The sequence below is a fragment of the Chelonoidis abingdonii genome, chromosome 8 (genome assembly GCF_003597395.2).
Source record: "Chelonoidis abingdonii isolate Lonesome George chromosome 8, CheloAbing_2.0, whole genome shotgun sequence".
Lineage (NCBI taxonomy): Eukaryota > Metazoa > Chordata > Testudines > Testudinidae > Chelonoidis > Chelonoidis abingdonii.
The window spans coordinates 63,114,085-63,137,250 of record NC_133776.1 but is presented as its reverse complement, the minus strand read 5'-3'; the positions used below and the strand labels follow the sequence as shown (position 1 = coordinate 63,137,250).

General features: G+C 57.9%; 1 protein-coding gene across 3 annotated transcripts; it reads right to left on the bottom strand.

Annotated features, from left to right (window-relative positions):
* Window positions 1–12,980: 12,980 nt before the first annotated feature.
* Window positions 12,981–22,802, bottom strand: UTP14A (UTP14A small subunit processome component). 3 transcript variants are annotated; one of them, XM_032785955.2, is made up of 15 exons: window positions 22,618–22,802; window positions 22,194–22,269; window positions 21,545–21,615; window positions 19,982–20,046; window positions 19,589–19,731; window positions 19,153–19,308; window positions 16,438–16,557; window positions 16,249–16,343; window positions 15,929–16,052; window positions 15,760–15,837; window positions 15,324–15,666; window positions 14,615–14,970; window positions 14,245–14,435; window positions 14,063–14,162; window positions 12,981–13,468 (listed from the first exon to the last, which is right to left on the bottom strand). In XM_032785955.2, the coding sequence occupies exons 1-15, from the start codon at window positions 22,791–22,793 to the stop codon at window positions 13,199–13,201; spliced, it is 2,364 nt and encodes a 787-aa protein (XP_032641846.1). In that variant the 5' UTR covers window positions 22,794–22,802; the 3' UTR covers window positions 12,981–13,198. The 3 variants fall into 3 exon arrangements, with proteins under 3 accessions (XP_032641846.1, XP_074924805.1, XP_074924804.1); XM_075068704.1 differs by having other exon boundaries at window positions 22,194–22,359; window positions 22,618–22,699; XM_075068703.1 differs by having other exon boundaries at window positions 22,194–22,363; window positions 22,618–22,697.
* Window positions 22,803–23,166: the final 364 nt, after the last annotated feature.

The following is a 23,166-nucleotide window of genomic DNA, read 5'->3' as shown; positions in this document are numbered from 1 at the left end:
GTTATTAAACAAATATTAATCCCTGTCCTTTGTGATGTGATTATAGAAGGCAGGTGGAAGGAGTGTGACCTGCACTTTCAATGGAAGGTTTGCAGGGGGAATTCATTCCAGTGTGTAACCAGTTCCAGAGAAACCTCTGTCCTCTACTCAGACAAGTCTTGCCTTGCAGTGGGTGGGGCCTGAGGAGCACTGCTGCGACTGCGGTGCTCTGTCTGGAACTTTAGAGGATCTGCTGGGTAACCTGGGCACAGGCTGTGGAGCACCTTGAGAAGCGGGACCTTTATCTTGATTGTGACATGATGCCTGATGGGAAGCCAGTGTAGAGAGTGAAGAGCAAGTCTGATACACTTGCAGAAACCTGTGTTGCTGAGCAGACACACTGCAGCATTCTACACAAGCTGGAGTTTCCTGACACTTTGTGGCTTCACATCCAGGTATATCACATTGCTACAGCCAGCTGGGAGATAGCAAAGACATTACTGAGGCCAAATCCTCATCCACTAGGATGGGACAGGAGCGCTTCGCTAGCCAGAGATGGCAGGATGTTACTTGCAGACGCTTCTAGATGAGCACTTAGCATAAGTGAGTAATCTAGAGCACTCCTAAAGTGAGGATGGACGTGATACAGTGGTGGACATACACCTTTAGCCAGAGGAGATGACACTGCTGCCAGTTCCTCCAACGATCACAAAAATAGGTTAAAAGAGGAAGCAGCCTACATCCTGGGGGGCTGCATGACTGCTGGGCAACATTTACTGCCACGGATGGTGAAGGACAGATGGAGCTGCCTGTAAATGCTAAATAGGCCTGGAAGGAGAATTGACCCTTGTAGGACTCCCTCAGTGAGCAGTCTGGGTGCAGAGGTGCAATTTTCCCATCACTGCCCTTTCAGTGTATCCCTCCAGAAGGGCTTGCACCAGTTCAGTGCATTCTCCTAGACTTCGATGCATCCAGGAGCGGGGAGTTTTCAGCACTGGTCAGGCAATTGGATGTTCGAAGGCGGGGCGGGGTCGGGGGGCAGAAGGAAGTCTCTTCCTCTCCTGAATGAGGAGTTGGCTGTCTCAGCAAGGAGGGGAGGGGCACCACTTGCTCAGGACTCTTAAATCAGCCAGAAGGCAGATTCACAGGTCAGGTTTCTTTCAGTGTCCAGTACACTCACTGGTGTAAATAAACAAAACTCCAGGAATGCTGCAAGGCTTTTTGTAGAGTTGTGGAGGGGGCTTGGATCCATGTAGCCTGAGGAGCCTTCCCAAATGCAGATGAACTTATCAGCTCTCTGGCAAGGCAACATAATAGGATCTAGAGCTGGCATTCAGGTCAGGGAGATGGTGGGATATTCCAGAACCTATGTCTCCATCCACATCCTGACTTGGTTTGGAACAGAGCTTGCTGGCATGTCTACAGAAAGGGTCTCCATCCTGGTGCTAGGATACCAGCTGGGCTCTACCCATGCCAGATTCCAAGTGGGAATCCCAGCCAGCACTGCTCCCCAGAGGCTGCAATGCCGTTCTACAGCAAATTAGTTTTCATCTTCTTGTCTGCCAGGAGGCTGAGGCTCTCAGAAGGGAAGTGGAACCTGGTTTGCTAAGCAGAGGAGGGTTCTCATTTCTCTGAAGGCTGCCGCTCTCCAGGTGGGAGTTCTGAGCTTTCCCTTGTTTGAGTGACTTTAGTTTTATACACATGTAATTGCTGAAGGGGTCTAAAGAACAAACTGTCACAAGCTGCCATATGGGGGGCCTGTGCAATACTGGCTGGGGGTTCTTGCTGATCGGCAGCTGCAAACTTTCTCTGGAGTCTGACAAGTTTTTGATCCAAAACAGCATCTCTGATGTCCTTCGCTTTGGTTTAACTCAGCTAGGGCAGGGAAGCTCCACTGCAGTGGAGACTGAAGGGCAGGATTCTCTGCAGTCTCCTACAAGTGCCCAGATACAGGCCTTGTCATGTCCGCACAGGACCCACAAGTCCCCTTGGGGTAGGAACAGCAGGTCCTGACCCACAATAACTGTGGGTCCTCATGATGTTTGCCAAGGTGCATCCCACTTGTGCACATGGGTTTGGAACATTTTGGCCAGCAGTCACTTCTGGGCTGTCCATGCACCCACCTGTCCTCAGATCCCTGTCCCAGGAGACGAAGTAAGAGAAGCTCCAAGCACCAGTGATCACTCTATTTGCTCACAAACTCAAAAGCCAATAGAGAAAGAGCTGAACTCTGAAGGAGCAGAAGAGGAAGGCAAGACGTAGGATCCAAACATCTCAGAAAGCCATCATTAGTGAAGGTAAGTTACCGCTCACTTTTTGGCACACACTGTCCATGTGAACTCCACTCGTGGTGCTTAACTAGCAGTTCCCAGACCAAGTGGTGGAATGGCCAAAGAGTCCTAGCCAAAGTGAGTCTGTAGAACAGTTGTCCTGAACTGTGGTCTCACTTAGAGGCCACGTCCAGAGACTAGTGCTGGGTGAAGGTGTGGACTGAGCTCCATGTTGCAGCTCTGCAGATTTCCATCAGAGGAACATCCCTGGGCACATCAGTGAAGTTGCTTTGGACCTAGTAGTGGGGTACCTGGTACCTGGGGAAGAGACAGGCATGCCAGTTCATAATGGAGTTGGACACACTTATGATTGCCAGCTAGTATTCATGCTGTCAGGGGCAGGGAGTTGGGGTCAGGGTAAGGATCTGCAGGATATTGGGCCAGGATGCTGGAAGTGGAATAGGAGACTACAGACAGCCATAGCAGCTCTGTGAACCAGAACAGCTTCACTCCAGAAGGGACAACACAACACTATGGCTGTGTCTTATCTGCCCTTCTTGAGGCCTCTGGCGATGACAGGTGTCTGGACCCTGTCTTGGGAAAGGTAAGTGTCACAGAGCACATCACTTACCGCCAGACTGGTGCCGCCTCCTGGTCACTGTCCCTGCTCCTCCACCTACCTCCCAGGCTTCCTGCCATCAAACAGCTGTTTGGCAGTGCTTTGGACTTTCCAAGAGGGAGGGGGGAGGAGAGGGGACACGCACATTCAGGGGAGGAGGCGGAGAAGAGGTGGAAACTTGAGGGAAGTGGGTGGAATGGGTGGGGGAAGGGGGCAGGGATTTTGGGGAAGGGGTGAAATGGGGGCAGGGCAAGGTGGGGGGTCAAGCACCCACCAGGAGCAGTGGAAGTCAGCACCTATGGTTCTGGGGAGTAGCTCAAGCTGACACTCTCGTCTATGGCCTACACCTTATCACGCCTTCTCCACAGTCTGCCTGCACCCCCTCTTGCAGTGTCAGGAACTGCAGCATACTCTGTGTGGCTCAGCCCTCCAGTCACATCACTGGCTGTGTTTAGCCCATAGTCCTGACATTTCCCTAGCAGTGTTCCCTCTAATTTTTCCCACCATAGGCGCCAACTTCTAATGGGCCCGCCTTAACTCCACCCCTGCCCCGCCCCCTCCCACCTCTATTCCAACCCCTTCCTCAAAGTCCCCCCCACTCTGCCCCCTCTCAACCCCATTCCAACCCTTTCCCCAAAGTCCCTGCCCCAACTCGGTGGCCGGAGGAGGAATTACATCACTTCCTGGCTGGAGCCCATCAAAGCTGCGGCGCCCCCTCGCAGAGAAGCAGGTTAACAACCGGTTCTAAAACTGCTTCAAAATTTAACAACCGGTTTGCGTGAACCAGTGCAAACCGGCTCCAGCTCACCACTGGCCCCACTCCCTACCCCTATTGGACTCCTTCCCCAAATCCCCACCCTGCCCTTGCCCCTTCCCCACCTCCTCCCCTGAACGCACCACCCACGTTCTCACACCTCCCCCTCGCCTCCCTCCCAGAGCTTGCTACAGCTGTTTGGCAGTGACAAGGCTGGGAGGTAGGAGGAGCTGGGACACAGCATGCTCAGAGGAGAAGAGGGAAGCGGTGGGGGTGGGGGGTGAGGGGAAACTTGGCTAGGAGTCAGTACCTATGTTTCCCACCCATGTGCAGAATGAATTTTGTTATGTGCACCAATATGGAGGTGATGTGGCAGGAGTGGGGCTGAGGGGTTCAGAGTGTAGAAGGGGGCTCAGGGTTGGGTTGCCAGGGGCATGAGGGCACAGGCTAGGGATGAGGGGCTCAGGGCTGGGGCAGAGAGTTGGGGTGCAGGGGGTAAGGGGTTCCAGCTGGGGGTACAGGCTCTGGAGTGGGGCCAGAGATGAGGGGTTTGGAGTGCAGGCTACCTTTGGGCTACAATGGGGAGAGAGGACTCCCCCAAAGCTCTCTCCCTCAACAGCAGCATCAGGTAGCTATTGACGCTGCTCTGCCCTGAGGCTCTTCTTATGTGTCCCTATGGGGCCCTGACTGGCCACTCCGCCACAGCCCCTTCCCTATTGGCTGCTTTTCAAGGAGCCTCTCTCTGCTGCTTTTAACCCCTTCTTTGCCAGTGTACGGCAGATGCCCCATCATGGTAAACTCTTGTTGTTTGGACTCCAAGATGGGCACTATGATCCCTAGAGTTCTGGAAAACACCAGGGTGGATTTCTTGTCATTGACTTGCAGGCCTAGCGTCTGAAACAGGTCAGGGATGGTGGTTAAAGCTGATGAGGCATCCAGAAGGGATCTCCCCTGATAAAACCAGTCCTCTGGGAGTGGTTAGCTGTGCACCCCCAGAAGTCTGAAGCAGGCTGCCACCACTGCCAGGCAGTGCTAGAGGCTCTGATGACATATGGAGACAAAAGGGCCATGCGCTGTGTTGGCTCTGTTGGTGTAGGCACTTCATAGGAGCTGGATGGGAGCATATGTGAAAACAGGAACCCAGAGTCCTGGCCCCACATCTCAAACCTGGGGGTCTACAAGGGTTGCTGTTTGCTAGCACCACCCTGATCCCACCAACCAGCTTGCTGCTAACTGACTGAGGGGGGAGACATGAAACCTGAAGCTACCTCATGGAAGCCTTCCCTGTGCCCTGATTGGAGGAACACCACAACTGTTGATTGGTCAGGGCTTCCTATTTAAACCAAAAGAGCAGCACAGGAAGTTGTCTGCACAACTCGGCTCTTCTTGGCTGCTCTCTTGGAACTTGGCTCCTGTCATGTTCCTGATCCTTGTCTCTGGACTCTGACCCTTGGCTTGACTCTCTGACTTCAGCTCCAACCACTAGACCCAACTGCCTATGTTCCAGCCTGGAAACCTGGAGGCCAACAGCTGGAACCAATCATAGGGGCTAGGAAAGGGATGATGGAGGGGCATCACTGTTCTGAATTACACTGGATGGGTCTGTGTAGAGACCTTAAGTCCATTGAGGGCACAGCCCTCCTTCTCTTGGGGATGAAGAAACAATATGAATAGAAACTCTTGCCCCTAGATTCCTGCATTAACTCTTTGATGTCTCTTGGATGGAGGCTACCTCTGCCCTCAGCAACATCTCATGAGAAGGGCTATTGCAGAGGGATGAGGAAGGTGGATGGGAGAGGGCAGGGTCATAGATCTCCATAGTCACATGTGGGAGTGCTGGGGTGGTATTGTGGAGGGTCCCTAGCTCAGCTCTGAGATGTCCGCAGAGAGTAAGACATCCCATGGTAGAATTAACTTTCACCTGAGTGTTGCAGGGACTTCAGCAGGTACTGATCCTATGACATCAAACCTGGGCCTGGCACTTGATGGCAGGAAATGGGGCACCTCAGCTATGCCAGAAACACTGCCATAGGCAGCTCTGGAGCCCATCAGCCTCCCATCCTGGGGCTGTGACATTGGGGCCCTTGCTAAGGGCCTGGGCTTGTGATGTTGATTGTGCCAGAGGCAACTACACTGAGGTGGTGAGCATTAGTGCATCCAGAAGCTGAACAGGGGTGGGCACTGCCCTGCTGGGGCCCTAGCAGCAAGGGGAGGTGTGGGCCATATGGCTCCTTTCTATCCTTCCTGCCTGGCTCTGAGGGGGAAGCTGGTGCCAGCGGTTGTGCTGGGAGCAAGGTTCCTGCCTGTTGTAGGAAGTCAGCACTGAGGGGGTGCAGTCAGCAATAAGGCTGCAGTGCTAGGTCCATGGGACATTGACCAGCCTTCAGATGGGGTCAGGCTTCCTGCCTGCAGAAGACCAGAGGCTCAGCATGTGGGCTGGAACCCTGTCTCTTCAGTACACAAAGAAACTGGTGCACTCCACCTGAGGGGCAGTCTTGCTTGGTGGCCTTCTTGTGCCCTGAGTCCAACAGCCCATCACTGATTGCCCAGCAAAAGTAGAGTGAGGTGGCCTGCTAGTGGGTGCTAGAGATGACTTGGCAGATGCAGCAGCTCTGTGGGATATGGCCTGCTCCCAAGCAGAAGAGACACCTGGAGCATCTGTTGGTAGCTAGTGTGAGGCCCTCACATGCAGAGCAGGGCTTAGTGCCTGAGGTCCTGTGCTCAGCCAGGAGATGAGAAAGAGGGACCTCAGCACCCTGCAGCTGGTATATGGCTTAAGTGAGTGCATGTTGCCAAGAGGGCAGACCAGCTGCCAAGCTGTGTGCTATGCTTGGTAAATGAGCCAGGGATGCTTCCGACAGAAGGGTCTGCTCCTGGAAGGGGGTAGGCAACACTGGATTCCTACTTGCTGGGGTTGTTCCCCCACAGACGCTGCTGGCCAGAAGGTCTTGTATGGGGTGCACACCCCATCGGTGGGGTTCACATACACAACACTCAGAGAAGAAGGTCTTGTTCTCCTGGCAGGGAATACTGGGGCCAGGATACTGGGGCTCTCACTTTCCCAGTCTTAACAATCATTCTGGAATTGTTGCCTCTCTGGCCACCCCCAGACCTGGGTTAGTGTCTCCTCCAAAGGCTGAGTCTTTATAGACAGCCCTGCTAAGGGAGGTGTGTCAGTGGCAGAAAAGGGGCCTAAGATGAGGGGTGAGGCTGCTGTGAGGAAAGCCCATTCCGGGCTGGGCCAGGCCAGGCCAGGCCAGGCCAGACTCAGAGGACAGAGGGGCGTATTGCCCAGTGTGGGGAGGTTGCTCAGGAAACCTCAGTTTACAACAGAGCCAGAAAAGCTTCAGAGTGAGCAGCCTGATGGTGGGAGCAGGGCCGTGTCATGGTGGTGGGGGGACACCTGGAGCTCACTGAGGCAAAGAAATGTTACCGTGGGGAGAGATGACTACTCTAAATCTGGGCTGGGGCATTGTGTCAGGGAGGTAAGCAGTCTGGTTGCACAGTTAAAGCCAGGAGCCAATGGGCCTCCCTTAATCATGGGCAGGTGCAGTTGGTGAACTAGGGGAAGTGTTTGAAAGGTGCAGCTAGTGGGCCACGGAGCTGCTTGCCAGGGCCAGTCCGGCCAATGCCACCAACCTCCAGCCCCCTGAGCTCCACCTAAGCTAGCATGAAGCTTATTGCTAATGGTGCTGTGCTACACGCAGTGCCAGGTGTTACCACAAAGCTCTGTGGTGACAACCTGGGCAGTCAGACCCTTTTCTCAGCCCAGGTTCCCTGCTAGTGGACCCTTCCCCCACCAACATATGCACCTCGTCAGGACACGTGCCCCAGCACCTTGTCCCTGCATAGTGCTTTGGTGGGTGGGGGGGTGCAGGGCAGGTAACCACAGCGGAGTCCCTCCCCTGCCAATTTCCCAGGGTGGGGAATTAATGGCACCGTCTGTTAGGACGATGGGGGTTGCTGAGCAGGAGCAGAACAGGCTCTTCCAAGCCCAGTCCCGTTTCCAACAGTGGCCAGGACTAGTTACTTGCGAGGAAGGTGCAAAACGCCCTGATGCGGGTGGTTATGGGAAAACTTACCCTTCTGGGACATTTCTTCCTGACCCCTCAACTAGCCACTGGCTTGTGCTGCGAAGTAGGAGGGTTCCCATCCCATGGTGCCGGAAGGCAGCATGGTCCAGTGGAATGGACATCAGGTTTGCAGTCAGGACTCCTGAGTTCTGTTTGTGGTTCCACCTGTGACCTTGGTCAAGTCAAGTTTACCCTCTGCCTAGTCTGTAGATGGTGAGCTCTTGTGATTGTCCCTGTAGCCACTGGCAGAACAGGGCTCTGATCTAGGCTGGGGCAGGGGCCGTCTCTCCCTGCGTCTGGGCCGTGCTCGGCAGAACAGGGCTCTGATCTAGGCTGGGGCAGGGGCCGTCTCTCCCTGTGTCTGGGCCGTGCTTGGCAGAACAAGGCTCTGATCTAGGCTGGACCAGGGGCCGTCTCTCCCTGTGTCTGGGCCGTGCTTGGCAGAACAAGGCTCTGGTCTAGACTGGGTCAGGGGCCCCCTCTCCCTGCGTCTGGGCTATGCTTGGCAGAACAGGGCTCTGATCTAGGCTGGGTGGGCACTGCCCAGGTCTCTGTAGCACGTGGCACAACAGAGCCCCTACACGCTCGTCTAATGCAAACAAGGTTTGATTCTGGGGGGTGCAGCGGTGGCTATCTGCCCTCCCTGTATAGTACGCGCGACACTCCTCACGCAGCCTGTGCCTACCGCTAAAGGCAGGGGCTGGGCAAGGAGGAGGCATCAGAGGCAGGCAGGGAGAAAGGAGGAGGAGGGGAGCCAGCCACCCACTGCAGGGGCAGCACCTCTGGCCCCAGGCGAGCGAGGCTTTGCACGGCTGGGGCCAGCTAAGGGACGTACCAGGAAGAGCAGAGCGCGAGAGACCAGCCCACGGAGCTCCGCCAGCGCGGCGCAACCCAGCAGGCAGAGCGCAGGGAGCAGCAGCGCGGGGCTCGGCAGGCAGGAAGGGGAGGGGAGGGCGCGGCTGCGTGTGTGTTAGAGAGCGAGGTATGAGGTGGGGGTGGGGGGAAGTGCTCTCTGTGTGGGGGAGTCACGCTGTTTGTGGGGGGCGGGGGGCGCTGTGAGTGCTCGCTGTGTGTGAGGCATGCTGTGTGTGTGTGGTGCTCCGGGGGGTGTCTGTGTCAGAGAGGCACACTGTGTGTTGCTGAGTGTGGGTGTGTAGACCCCACTGTGGAGGGTGCCCGTGATGCTTGAGAAGAGAGCAGAAACCATGGGCAATAGCCTGGCAAGCATAAGGCACTGAAGAGGGGTCCGTGGTATGAGCAGGGCAGACCCGGGCTGGGGGAGAGGTATACTGGCATCTGGGAGGCCAGGCCACCTTGCTGCAGGGCACTGGATAAATGACCTTCCCTCCTACGCCCACCCTTAAAGTTGCAGCTAAGCCTTTGTCTTCAGCAGTGCAGGGGTAAGAGCTAGCATGCAAAGTGGCCCACCTGTGCATGGCAGTGGGCTAGCACTCTGCACCAGCCAAAGCATGCGGCCGGTGTGCAAGGATGGCCAGGGCCTGGCTCCCACTACAGGGAGAGGCCAGGCAGAGCACACACACTGCAAAGCACCCAGGGCAAGGCTGGCAATCAGCAGAGTCTGCCCTCAATGCCCCCTGAGGAGACTGTGCCGAGGGCCCCTGGTTGCATGGTGGCAGTGCACTCCCTGCCTGCTGCCCTGAAGCTGGGCCTGGCGAGGCCTGGGGGTGCTCCCAGTGTTATCTCATCCTGTGTCTGAGGGCAGACAAGGGGCAGGTGGGATCAGCCTGCGGCATCTCTTGGAACACTGCTCTAAAAGAAGGCTCCAGGCAGTGCAGACCTTGGCACTGTATCTGCAGAGCTGGGCTCTGATTGCCCTAAGGCCAGTGGGGTTGGCTGTTCTTCTGGTACGTTGGTACTGACAAGAGAAGCCAAGCAAAAGAGATGAGTGCTGCTGATAGAGGTGCCCTCCAACACCCCAGCCTCTGTGCTACACCCCACACTGGGGATGGTTTAGCTTCCCTATCCCACAGCGTTACCACGATGGACCATATTCCACAGACAGATGCTTGCACAGCTCCCTTTTCGCTTCAGGAAATGTGCTCAGGGCTGGGAGCTGACCAATCAAGGCCTCTAAGCTTGCATCCTCCACATTGATGGCTGTTCATATTTCCATGCATTTCCTAATCCCTACTTGCAAGCAAGGGCTCCTAGTGACCCCATCCTTAAGAACCATGACTACTCCTCTGCCCCTGTGTTGCATGTGGGGAGGGGGTGTCAAAGTGTAACATGCAGCCAACCCAGAACTGTCTCCCCCCTGCCCAGCACCACCACCTCCCCTGCCATTCCAATACTTTTTAAACAGAGGGATGCTCCCAATGGTTTGATGCTGGGGAGTGGGTCCCCCATGCTGTGGAGCCACATTTCCTCTGTCAGCAGCAGAGAGGAACAGGTAACAAACTTGCTCCCTAGCCACCCATGTGGCATGCATGACTGGCACAGCCCAGCCCACCTCAGAGCCAGCTCCCCCTCCCAGCCAGGACATAAGGGTCCGAGGCCTTTGGAAGGTTGCTCTGATCAATGTTTTCCCCCCAGCAGCACCAAGAGAGTCACTGGGTGCCCACAGCCCCAGCTGGGGAAGAGCCACAAGGCAAGGGCAGGGGGAGAGCACAAGGGGCCACACCCAGTCAAGGGGGCTGGAGAGGTGGGCCCCATGGAGTGCACCTGGGCTGCTCCTCACACCAAGGGTTTTGCCTCATGCTGAAAGGGTTTGCTAGAATCAAAGGCCAGTCAAAGGGGACAGCAGGGCATGGGGCTCTGACCCCACTGGTCTGTGCTGTCCCAACCAGTGGCCATGCTGAAGGCTGGGGAACATGACTTACGAGAAGCTGAAGGAACTCGGGTTATTTAGTTTGCAGAAGTGAAGAGTGAGGGGATTTGACAGCAGCCTTCAACTACCTGAAGGGGGGTTCCAAAGAGGATGGAGCTAAGTTGTTCTCAGTAGTGGCAGATGACAGAACAAGAAGCAGTGGTCTCAATTTCCAATGGGGGAGGTCTATTGGATATTAGGAAACACTATTTCACTAGGTGGGTGGTGAAGCACTGGAATGAGTTACCTAGGGAGGTGGTGGAATCTCCATCCTTAGAGGTTTTTAAGGCCCGGCTTTACAAAGCCCTGGCTGGGATGATTTAGTTGGTGTTGGTCTTGCTTTGAGCAGGGGGTTGGACTAGATGACCTCCTGAGGTCTCTTCCAACCCTAATCTTCTATGAAGGTATTTCGGCTCACAGAACACTCGTGTGGGGAAAAGCCCAGAGCTCTGATGGAGAAGAGAGGATGGGGTGTGTGAACACTGCCTGCTCTGCATTTCACCCACTCCAGTCCCCCAACAAGGAATGCAGGAGCGCAGGGCAGCTGGATACATGCAGTGCTGTGATGAGAAAGGATGGGGTAGGACAATGCTAGGCTGAACAGGAGCCGAAAGCATGGCAGTGTGGAAGGTTAGAGCAGGGAGGTTGGGCTGCATACAGGGGAGCTCCCCTCTCCTGCCCCAAGTCACAGGCTAACGCCAGAAAGGTCCAGTGTGATCATTCAGCAAACTGCCCCCAGATAATTCCCATAGCAGATATTAGAAACACAGCCAGTCTGGATTTAATAATGGTCACTGAGGAAGGATCCACCACAGCCCTGTTGTTCCAAATTGTTCCAAATTGTTCCAAGGGTTAATTACTCTCACCAGTAAAAATTTACACCTTAGTTCCAGGCAAAATTGGTCTAGCTCAGGGGTGGGCAAACTTTTAGGCCCAAGGGCCACATTGGGGTTGCAAAACTGTATGGAGGGCCAGGTAGTGAAGGCTGTGCCTCCCCAAAAAGCCTGGCCCCTGCCCCCTCTCACTTCCCACCCCGACTGTCCCCCTCAGAACCCGCGACCCATCCAACCCCTCGCTCCTTGTACCCTAACTGCCCCCTTCTGGGACCCCCCAGGACTCCACCCCATATCCAACCCCCCTGCTCTCAGTCTCCTGACTGCCCCAACCCCTATCCACACCCCCGCCCCGAGACTCCCACACTTATCCAACCCCCACTCCACGTTCCCTGTCCCCTGACCGCCTCCCAGGACCTCTGCCTCATCCAACCGCCCCCAGTCCCTGGCCCCTGACTGCCCTCCAGGACTCCCCACCCCTTATCCAACCCCCGGTCCCCTTACCATGCTGCTCAGAGCAGCATGTCTGGCAGCCGCGCCGTCTGGCTGGAGCCAGACGTGCTGTTATGCTGCTCAGCAGGAACACGCAACCACACCACCCAGCATGCTGCCCACACGGCGGCATAGCTGCAGGGGAGGGCGGAAAGTGGGGGAGGGGCCAGGAGCTCAAGGGCTGGGCAGAATGGTGGTCACACGGGCCAGCTTGCCCACCTCTGGTCTAGCGTCAGCTTCTAGCCACTGCATCGTGCTATACTGGTGTGCTAACCTGGAGAGCCCACTATCAAAGATTTGTTCCTCGTGTAGGTACTTATCGGCTATGACCAAGTCACACCTTTACCTTCTCTGCGTGAAGCTAAACAGACTGAGCTCTTGGACCTTGTCACTCTGCAGCAGGTTTTCTAATCCTTTAATCATGCTCGTGGCTCTTCTCTGACTCCTCTCCAATTGATCGCAGTCCTGCTGGAGTTGTGGGGACCAGAACTGGACCCAGGATTCCAGTAGCCGGCGCACCAGTGCCAAAGACAGAGGTAAAATAACCTCTCTGCTCCCAGTCGAGATTCCCAGTTCATGCATCCCAGGATCACATTCGCTTTTTTGGTCACATACAGGGAGCTCATGTTCAGCTGATTATCCACCATGATTCCCAAATCTTTTTCAGTCTCTGCTCCCCAGGACAGAGTGGCCCACCTTGTGCATATGGCCGACATTCTCTGTTCCCAGCTGTGCACATTTACATTTAGCTGTATTCACATGCATATTGTTTGCTTTCACCCGGGTTACCAAATGAGCCAGAGCACCCCGTCTCCATTCCCAAATCCTAGCCTGCCTCCATACAAGGAGGGACTACCCACCTTTCCCCTAGTACTCCTGCTCTGCTCCCCCCAGAAAATCCAACTGTCCTGTCTGCAGGGGTGAGGTGTAACGCAGCATCAGCTAGAGCAGCTGAGCCCAGCCAGACCTGGCCCTTGCTTGGGGAAGGAGGGAGCAACATTGGGTGGCACACCCTAGCTGCTAGCAGCCAAGCACTGCTCTCCTATAACAGACTAGTTCAACTCCTGCCCCCCTGCAGCCTGCCTGAAAGAGCCTGGGGGTGAGGGCGAGGCACAGAAACTGCACACAGGGGCCTACAGCCAGGGCATTTATTGAGAAAGGAGCTCTGGTTCCAGATGTATGCAGCCCACTGTGTAGGGGCAGGAGCATGGCACAGTGTCCTTTGCCCTTACCTAGGGCCAGCCTGGCCCACTTGCTCACCCAGCAGCTCCTAGCCCCGCCAGGGCCTGGCCATACACTTCACAGCCACCCTCAGTCTCTGTGCTGCCACGGGCAGCATGGCCCCTCTGGCCTAGCGAGCCTTCTTGTGGGGCCGTTGATGGTGCCTGGAATGCTGAGGCGTGGGGGCCAGGGCAGCGCTGCCTCCACGGGTGGGCACAGTGCTCTGGGGGCTAGCATCCTCAGCAGATATGGGCTGGATGATGTGGCCTGGCTGGGTGAGGATGCGAGGGGCTGTCAGCTTCTGGAAGGCTTGCTGTGTGTTCCACGTGGGCCCCACCGGGGCCCGGATGCTCCGCTCAAACTGCTGGCGGCGCTCGAAGGGGAATGGGACCTCGTTGACCTGCCAGAGAGGGAGATACAGACAGGGTCAGCACCCTGTCCTGGCACCAGACTGGGCATGGTTGGTCCTGCTAGGGCAGCCAGGGCACGGTAAGGGGGTCACTAGAGACCCCCACTAGACGGAGAGCTGCCAGCACTGGGTTCCGCATAGGCTGGATCCTTGCTCCAGGTCCCCACTACCCCAGTATCCAGGGCTTGTGGGGATTCAGCCCTGAAGCAGAGAGCCCAGCTGTGATGCTGGCTGCTGCAGGGAAGCCGTGGTGTCAGTGCTGCTCCTGCCTGCTGCAGCTGGAACCCTGGCACCCCCTACACAGTCAGCTGAGGCCATGGCTCATGGAGGTTTGGTGCCACTGGTCCTCGGAGAGAAGTGATTCCTGAAACAGCCTCCTTGCTGGCTAGAGCACCTGCCCAGCCTCCTCTAAGCCTGTGCACTGGAGCCACTGTGGTTCTAGTTGTCCCCACAGTGCCCTTTGGTCTGCCTTAGGGCTGAACAACTCCTTCCTATCCAGGGACTCATCAGGGGGAAGCTAGCCTCTGAGTGGCTGGGGCCCCATGGGGTAGGACCTGTCACCAGGGCAGGTGGGGTTCCCCTCACCTGGTGTGCTGCAGCCAGGATGTTGCGCTGCTGGCTGATGATGACATGGGGCAGGTGGTGATCTCTCCTGGGTGGCCCCGGCACCGGCTTGATGAGGAACCTGAGAGACAACGAGACAGATTAGGCTGCAAGGCTCCAGCGAGGGGCGAGACACCCCATGCCCTGGTCTTGCCTGTACATACCGCTTCCTCTTTCTGGCGCTAGGCTGCAGCCCTGTGCCACCCCACTCGCCCCATCCGGGTAGAACCAGGTTTATGGCCTGCGGCTTCCCCGCCTGCTCCACCTTGCGCTTCTCCCGCAGGAAATCAGCAATGACGTCATCCCCCGCAAAGGCCTCCTTGATCACTAGCCTCTGATCTGCAGCCTCCTCCTCCTGCCAGAGAGAGATAAGGACATATGGCACCCACCTACCTCCCTTCCCAAGACAGAGACCAGCACCCATGGCATCTGCCTGCCCCCCTCCCCCTGCCTGAGACAGAGATCAGACCCATGGCACCCATCTGCCCCCCTCCCCACTCCTTATAGCAGCAGACAGCACAGAGCCCAGCTCACTTCGTCCTGCACAGAGACTGGCTGGGCAGGACATTGGATCACGTGGGACTCCCCAGCCAGGACCGCCTGCAGATTGATCATCTTCTGCTTAGGTGCCTTCTTGGCCGTGTGGCCATCCCCAGCACTGCCCTCTTCCTCGGACTTCTGCAGTGTCCTGGTGGGCCAGGGCCGCTCCTGCTCTTCTGCCCCCTCCTCCTGGCCCAAAGCATCTATCTCCTCCAGTGTGCACCGCCTGCCCAGCTGCTCGAACAGCAGCGGCTCCTCTGGCCCCTGGGCAGGTTGTTCCACTCCAGGACCCGTCTGCACATTTGACAGAAGCTCCACAAACAAGTGTGCCTCCTCCGCTTCGCCAGCACCTGCAGAGAGCACTGAGTGAAGGCACTGCTACCCGCTGTGGGTATAACGGGTCCCAAGGATGGCATGGGGGGGGCCACTGGGCTGATGGGTGAGAGATGCTGCTCCCCCAACAGCAGCAGGGTGGCAAGCGATTCACACAGCATCTCTTCCAGTCCCACCAGCTCTTGATAGATGGTGGTAGGAGGCTCCAAACCTGACTCCTATCCTTGCACCACATCAGGCCCAGGGCCTGCCCACCCCAGGGACTCTGCCCCCTCACCCAGCCCTGGGTCTGCCCACTCTCCCAACACCAGGCCCCGGTATGCCCACAATGGGGCTCCGGGCTCCCGACATTTGGCCCCAGCCTGCTCACCATCAGGCTCTGGGCTCCCCGTCTGTTGCTGTGTACATCGTCTTTGCTCAAAGTCTTGTAACAAGATCTCCTCCTCTGACATCTCATTCCCAGCATCCTCTTGGACAACAGAGTCTCTGGGGTCCTTGGGATCCTCCTGCATCCCAGAGTCCTTTGCTTCACTGCTGGGTTTCCCCAACATCCAAGGGTTGGCTCCGTCCGTGCTGGGCTGGACTTCATTGATGGAGTCTGGGAGGAGACCTTCCCCAGCCATGTCACCCTCCTCTTCGCCCTCTGGCTCCATAGGCATTTTCTGGGTCAGCTCCTTGTTCCTGGCCAGCTGCTCCTGGATGGCCTTGCGGTCCTGTGGGGAGATGGGAACACGTTCACAGCCAGGCCTAGAAAAGTCCCCACACTGCCCCAACTCAGAGCCACCCTTCCCCCAACAGCTCCTCACCTCCAAGTTGTACTTGGCCATAATGGCCCTGGAGCGGGCCCATTTCCCCTTGTTCTGGTGCTTGAGGCTCATCCTCTCCTGGGGAGGGAGAAAGCAAAGAGAGGCATCAGCAAGGGCTTCTCTGGGCAGCTGGGAGATCTCAGGGTGCAGAGGGTCCCCGAGGCATCACCTGAATCCTGCTTTTCTCTATCTCCTCCAGCTTTGTCAGGGCAGCCTCAGGGTCTAGCTTCCGCAGCACTTCAAACTCCTTCAGGGCCCTGCGACTCCTGCCCTTCTGGAGCACTCGGTGGTACCTGTGCAGTGAGAGCAGAGCAGCCAGAAGGTGAAGGCGCCAGCCGAGCTGCCCTCCCACAGCAGGAAATGAGAGAACTCACATTAGCTCATTGCTAACCTGCCCCGCACCTGGGCTCCAGGGCAAGTGGCACCCAGGGCTCCTAGCAGGCCCCCCAACCTCCCCACACGCTAACACCTGCATGAACGATTCCTTACTTCTTGCTCTTGATCTTCTTCTTTCGTCGGGCCTTGGCCTCATAGTAAGACTGCAGGGCACGGGCCTTCTGCAGCTCTGCCCGGCGCAGCTGAGCCTGAAACACACAGCACGGGGTGACAGCCAGCTTCAAGGGGGGCCTGCACCCCAGAGGTGGGGGGGCATGGACAGGGATGGCACGGTCCACTCACCTCCTCCAGGCTCATCGCCCGCAGTGAGGCCTCTTCCAGAGGCGTCAGCAGCGGGTCCGTCACCGGCTGCTGCGTCTTGTGGAGAAGACTGAAGATCTCCTGCTCCAGCGGCGTTCGGGCCTTCGGGACAAGGAGGGCAGCAAGTGAGCAATACTAGGCATGCAGGGGCAACCTCATTGGGATCTCCCTGGCCATGGGCTCTGGCCATCCCACCCACTCCCCCTAGCAGGCCTAGAGGGAGGGAGGGAGGGATTCCACTCTTCCTGCGGGCCCCAAGGTTAGCTAGGGGAGCCACCAGCCAGTATTAGCAGCCCCACCTCAGTGAGGGCTCAGGTGATGCCCCACCTCAGTGAGGGCTCAGGTGATGCCCCACCTCAGTGAGGGCTGCTAGTCACATGGGAGCCTCCAGCCTCATCCAGCTCCTCACCCTCAAAATAACCCAAAAGAGTGGGGGCCATTCCACCATAGCTCCTGGGAGGGGATGAGCTGGGGACACCAATCGAACCCAGGCGAGGGGGCGGGGGCACCCAGACAAGTGTACTATGGGTCACTGGGCAATTTCCACAGAAGGGTCAGGGAGACATCCCCATTAACTGCCCCCGATCCTTTTGCCCCATCTGGTTCCCACTACTGTGGGGATTTCAGGACCCTCAGGTGGTGGGGGTTAGGTGGGTGGGGACTTGGGTCTGGGGACTTCCTGAGGCCAGTCTGCTGGGGCAAAGGGGGAACAATGGCAAGAACCTGCTGCTTTCACAAGGCTTTTGGTGAAAATTCAACATCAGCCCGGGGCTGAAACCAAGCCAGGCCTGGTGCGTGGACCAGTCACTCTCATCCAGCATATCGGGTTGGCACCCCCCAGAATACCAGGCACAGCTAGAAAGCCTCCACTATCAACTCGGGGCACTGGCCAGCAGCGCCCTGAAGGCTAGACTTGGCCATGGTCAGAGAGGCAGAGGTGAATGATAAAACCCAGCAACCCTGGCTCAGTCCCCAATCCAAACCTCTACCCCTCCAACACTCCACAGCCAGTGCCCCAGAGGAAGCCCCTGCGTCCCAGGGAACACAGAGGGGAGATGGGATGCAGAATGACTGTCTGACAGCTCTTTGTCAGCCACCCAGGCACGTGTGCTCAGAATCCAGGGGACACCTTTCATCTCAGCCAACAGTCAGCACCAGAACACAGCCATCTCTGTGGCACTACGCAGCCACTGCCTAACGAGCACAGCAACATGCACAGCTGCTCAGCACAAGAAGCGACCAAAGCCAACCAAAACCACAGGGGATATGTGGGGACTGAATGGGAGGGATTCCCCATGGCAGTGTCTAGAGAGGACTCCCGGGTGACCCCCCTAAGAGAAAGCCCTGGGACCCTGTGGGAGCAAAAGGCTGATTTTCCACCTCATCTGAAAGAGGCCTGTCACATCACTGGGACCTACCTGGGCCTCCTGCTGTGGGTGCCCCCAGAGAGCCAGACTCTCCGGGCACAGCGCAGACCCATTTCTCAGCTCTCACTTTTACAGTCTCAAGCATCCTTCTTTGGGGGGAGAATTTGACAAGCAAGCGTGCAGTGGTCAGCAAAGCCTTTGCATTTCCTTTGGACTGCTCAGCAAGGCCAAGCCCAGAGAACCCCTCCAACCCTTGCACTGCTGGCAGAGCAGTCACAGCACGTGCTTCCCTCTGGACTGGAGACCGTTAGGCCCCAGTGCTGAGCCCTACACACAGCTGGCTATGTGCTCCCCATACATTTACCTCGCTAGGGACTGGGACTGCTGGAGCAGTCTCCTGCCTCATCGGGGGCCAGTGCTGCCCCAACTTGCACTCTGCACAGGGGGAATGTTTGTGGAAGGGCTGCAGTGGTCTCGCAGTTTGGGGGAAGAGGACCCCACCCCAATGGAAGGGTCCCTTGTCATTGGACAGCTCCAGCACTGCAGAGCTTGAGGGAAAGAGTGGAAATCTGGCTACGAGAGGGTCTCGCTGGGGTGGGAAGAAGGCAGGGCTGGGGACATTAACAAGGCAGCCCCCTCCCACTTCCCTGTCCCATCCCAGCAGCAGTATTCAGCCTGAGACTGTGGTGTCAAGACCCTGGGTTGAGGTCAGGAACTTAGCAGGAAGAGAAGAGAGCTGCTGAGAGAAAGGACAGCGCTGACCTGCTCCCTCCTTCCTGAGTGAGCCCCTGGACGGTTTGGAATCTATTTGGCCCTGGGAAGATTGAGCAGGAGACTACTCAGATTTAGGGGGCAGAGAGTAAGCCAGCAGAGCTTGAGATGGCCACACACCGTGCATGCCTGTCCGCACTGCAAAGCGCTGTGCATCAGCTACCAGTGTGGAACGCAGGGCAGGACCTGGGGAGGTCAGCGCGAAGTGGCCCAGCTGTGTGTGTGCCCAGCCTCACATTGAACCTTCCCCCAGAAGCTGCATGGCTTGCCGTGGCCCTGCTGAGCTAGCATGAGAGCACAGACACACACACCCCGAATGCCGGAGCTGGCACTGCCCCTTGTTCTCACCGTGGCTCTCAGCTGGCTGGTGTGAAGGTCAGGCCTGTCTGCCACAGCAAGGCTGGGCCTGGGCTCGCCCAGTGCTCAGAGGCCTGATGCACTCCTGCTCCGCAAGCACCCTCGGGGTTGGGATCAGGCACAAACCACACCAAAAGAGGCATAGACATCTGTGCCAGGGCTGACCCCATCCCCTGCCCCAACGCCATGCAACAGCACATACCTTCCAGCCGGTCAACACCTCCTCGATGGGTGCAACCCCCATCTGCTCCTGCTTCAGGGGGAAAACCAACTGCTCCGCTCGTCGGTTCTGCAGAACCACCTGCTCCCACTTGGCAATGGCCTTTGAGGACTTATTGTAGGCAGCTTCCCTCACAACCTGCAGTCCCAAGAGAGAGTCTGTGAGGACAGAATAGGCCCCAGGTCTGCAACGACATCAGGCGCCAAGGTCTGGATAGCAAGGAAACCCAGCAAGTAACCCAGATGGAGAGAGGCACTCAGTTCAGCCACACAGGACTGAGACCAACCATTACTGCTCATCTCCATGGCTGCCCCCTGCTCCACTCCCAACTCGCTCCCACCCTGCTCTGCCCTTCACCTACCCCATCACCTCAGGCAATACCAGCTCAGCTGGGATGGATGGACAGACAGACTCTTACCCGCGCTGACTCCTCTTTGCTGAGTGGCAGCTCCACAGACTTCTTCTGCTTGACTCTATTCAATTGCTTTTTCACAATGCCCAAGGAGGATGAGGCTCGGATGGATCCCAGCAGCTCAGGCAGGACCAGCTTCTCCCTGGCACCTGCAGAAACCAGTGCAGTCAACACAGGCAGAATGTCACACAGCTCCCACCAGAGGGCACCAACAGGGAACCATCTGCTGGGTTCCTGCGCCCTCCCCCTACCAGTCCATTGCAGTTTCCCACACTACCACCTTGGAATAAGATGGAAGTGACCCAGTTATGCAGAGGGACCTCTGCCTAAAAGCTGCAGAAACAGTTTGGAGAAAGGTTCATCCCATCCCATCTTCTCCCCTCCCAAGAAGGAGCTCACCTTCGCAGCTGAGGTTGAACTCGGACACCTGCAAGCTCGCTTCTGTGCGTTCAGTCAGCTTCCGCCTAGAAGAGAGGAGGCAGAATACATGGGGACCCCTTGTGTGCAATACATCAACACCCCTGCCCACGCAATACCCCACACTGCTGGTCGTGAGAAGCAGTCCAAACATAGAGGAGCCAAGTGCGCCACAGCCCTCCCAAAAGTGTGTGAGAATGTGGAGGGGAGGGGGGGCAATGTTCCCTCTAATTTTTTACATCCATGTGCAGAATTAATTTTGTTATGTGCACCAATATGGAGGTGATGTGTGGCAGGGGTGGGGCCGAGGGGTTCAGAGTGTGGGAAGGGGCTCAGGGCTCGGACAGAGAATTGGGATCTTGGGGGTGAGAACTCCAGCTGAGGATGAAGGCTCTGGGGTGGGGCTGGGGACAAGGGGTTCGGAGTGTGGGAGGGGGCTCAGGGCTGTGGCAGAGGGTTGGGATGTGGGGAGGTGAGGGCTCTAGGGTGGGGCTGAGGATGAGGAGTTTGGGGTGCAGGCTGCCCCAAGGAAGAGAGGACTCCACTCAGCCCTCTCCCGCCCTCAATAGTCTGCTGTGCAGCCGTGCAGCTTAGAGGGAACTTAGCCCAGGGGCCCCCCTGTAGCCCCACCCCTGGCCAAGCCAGAAGCCTGAATGGGCCGGGGAGCCCCCTCCTGCCTGGCGGTGGGAGGAGGGGGCAAAAGAAGCCCTCTGCCTGTGTTCTGGGCCCCCTGCCCAGGGCAGGTGGAGGGACCCAGGCTCCCCACATCTGCCCTCTGGCCGGGGGGCATGCCTCGGAGCCGCAGCCTGCCCATGATAAGAGCTGGACAGGCAGCTGTGGGGAGCTGCAGTAGACCCTCCACCTGCCTGTGGTGCAGGGAGCCCCTAGCCTGTGTCCCCACTCAGCCTGCGACTCCTCACAGCTGCCTGCACAGCTCTTACCATGGGTCGGCAGTGGCTCTGAGGCCTCCAGCCAGAGCCGGGTTGACGAGAGCCACGGAGGCAGCTGTGGGAAGCCAGCGCATAGATGCGATTCTCCATCTGTCCTGGGCCGGGCAGAGACACGGGCCAGGAGCTGTTGTCAGGCCTCCTGCAACCCAGGCAGGTGGAGGGTCTACCACAGCTCCCCTCAACTGCCCAAACTCCTTGGCCCAGCTCCACGCTGGCCTGGCCGGGGGAGTGGGGCTTGGGGGGGGAGTGAGTAGGAGGGGGTCTGCCTCAGTGTAAAGTGGACATGCCAGACCCCTCCACTTTCAAAAAGTGGGAGGGCCCTAGCACTGTGGCGATCCTACCGGCTCCTGCACCACTGAGAGGAGCCCATTCCAGCGTCTTGGCAGGGGGTTAGACTTTATGACCCTTGCGGTCCCTTCTGACCCTCTTGGTCTATGGTTGTGATGGGGGGATTTGGGGCAAGCTGCCTCCCAGACACCCCAGGGGCCTTTGCTGCTGTCACACTTGCCCTGAGCATAGCGTGGGAGCCATAGCAACCTGGACACAAGTGTCTAAGAGACCCCGGGTGATGAGCAAGCGTGACCCCGACACTCACCGCTTCCTTCCAGCCAGGGAGCTGACAGCCTCCAAGAGCTGACGATGCCGCCTCTCCTCATTGCCGTCCCCCTGGCACACAGGAGACAAAATTAATGCAACCCGCACTGGCACAGTCCTCGCACTTGGCCATGAGGAGTTGCTTCAGTCACCAGAGTGGCTCTGCCCTGCTCCTACAGCAGGTCTGCAAGGGGGGCAGTGGGCTGGCCTTCAGTTACAGGCCTGACCCCTGAAGCGGAGTGCCCACAGTGCCCTCCTCTGGCACAGTGCCCACATCATCAAACACAAACGTCAGCTCAGCCTGAGGCCCCACCATCACCACATGCCTTGCTTCCACGGCCTCTCAAGTCCTCCCCCTCCCCCCCCCGGGACCTCTCTCCACTACACTGCCACCTTCATGCACCCCCCATGCCCTGCCCCCCCCCAAGGCTGTCTCACTTCCTGCCCCATTCCACCTCAATAATGTTACAACGTAAAAGAAAACAATAGAGCTCGCTGTATTTACCCCCCAGGGCAGGACAACGCCCCCCCCGGGGGAGGCCTGAGCCCTCCTGTCAGCAGCAGCCTGGCATACGCTCGAGGTAAACTACTAAACTCAGCCATGCCTTGGGTCAGTGCCCCACCGCTGGGGCCGCAAGAGCCTCTCCTACCTCATCCTCGCTGGCGCTCACAGGGTGGTCGCTCCGGAACAAATCCTCCTCTGCCATTGGCCGCCCTAGGAAGCTGCTGCAGGAGAGACACGAGCCAGGCTCAGGCTTCGGCCCCTTGGCACAGGATCGCACAGGCTACGGGCCCAGCCAGGTCCTGCGGGACGAACTACCTGGGAAACGGGCACTTAATAGACGGCACAAGACTACCAAGGATGCTTTAGTCAGAGATGGGGATGGGGATGGGGCCGGGACCAGGCCCCGGTCCCGACTTCCCCCCAACAGCGGGGACCGGGAAGTCCGGCTCCCCCACAATAGCCCAAGGCTACTTCATCCTACCCGCGGCAGGGCGGAGCCCGGCGGGGACGGGCTGGCCCCAGACACCACCCACAAGTCAAAGGAGGAACCAGCCCCCCAGACGCCTCACCTTCGCCGCGCGTCCAAGCCGGCTCCCCACCCGGCCTGCACACGTGGGTAGGAACAAGTGCTGCGGGGCGCAGGTCGCCAAGTGCCGCACTTCCGCCCTGCACAGAGCCGGCTGGCACTTCCGCCCCGCGCTGCGCGCGCTGGCTCTGACTGTTGCCATGGCGGAGGGGGGCGCATGGGAGGCCTGGCTGGGCTGGTGCTTCCGCCGCGGCGCTGTGTCCGCGGGGCACTTCGCCCCGGCACCGGCCCCGCCAGGGGTGACCCGCCTCTCCTCAGCCCCGCGGGACGGGCTGATAACGGTGCGGCGGTGGGCCTGGCGCTGGCCAACCTGGCGGCGGCGCTGCTGATGCGGCCGGGGAGTGTTGACCAGGAAGCCCAGGGCTCGGGCCCCGGACCCGCGAACCCTTTGGAAAAGGATAAACCATCTATGCATTGGTCACTCGGCTGGGGGAACCTCTCTGGGCCCAGGCAGTGGGGTCTCCATTTTATTTCGTATCTCTTGGGGCCCAGGCATCCCATTCTGGCTGCACCCATCTAGGAGAAAACACTG

Excerpts from the sequence above, each read along its gene's own strand:
- UTP14A (XM_032785955.2), bottom strand. The coding sequence starts at position 22,793 with ATGCGCCCCCCTCCGCCATGGCAACAGTCAGAGCCAGCGCGCGCAGCG. Across the intron at positions 16,558-19,152 it reads AGGTGTTGACCGGCTGGAAG|GCCCGAACGCCGCTGGAGCA; the intron begins GTATGTGCTGTT and ends CTTGTCCCGAAG. Across the intron at positions 14,971-15,323 it reads GGGGAGCCCAGAGCCTGATG|GTGCTGGCGAAGCGGAGGAG; the intron begins GTGAGCAGGCTG and ends TGCTCTCTGCAG.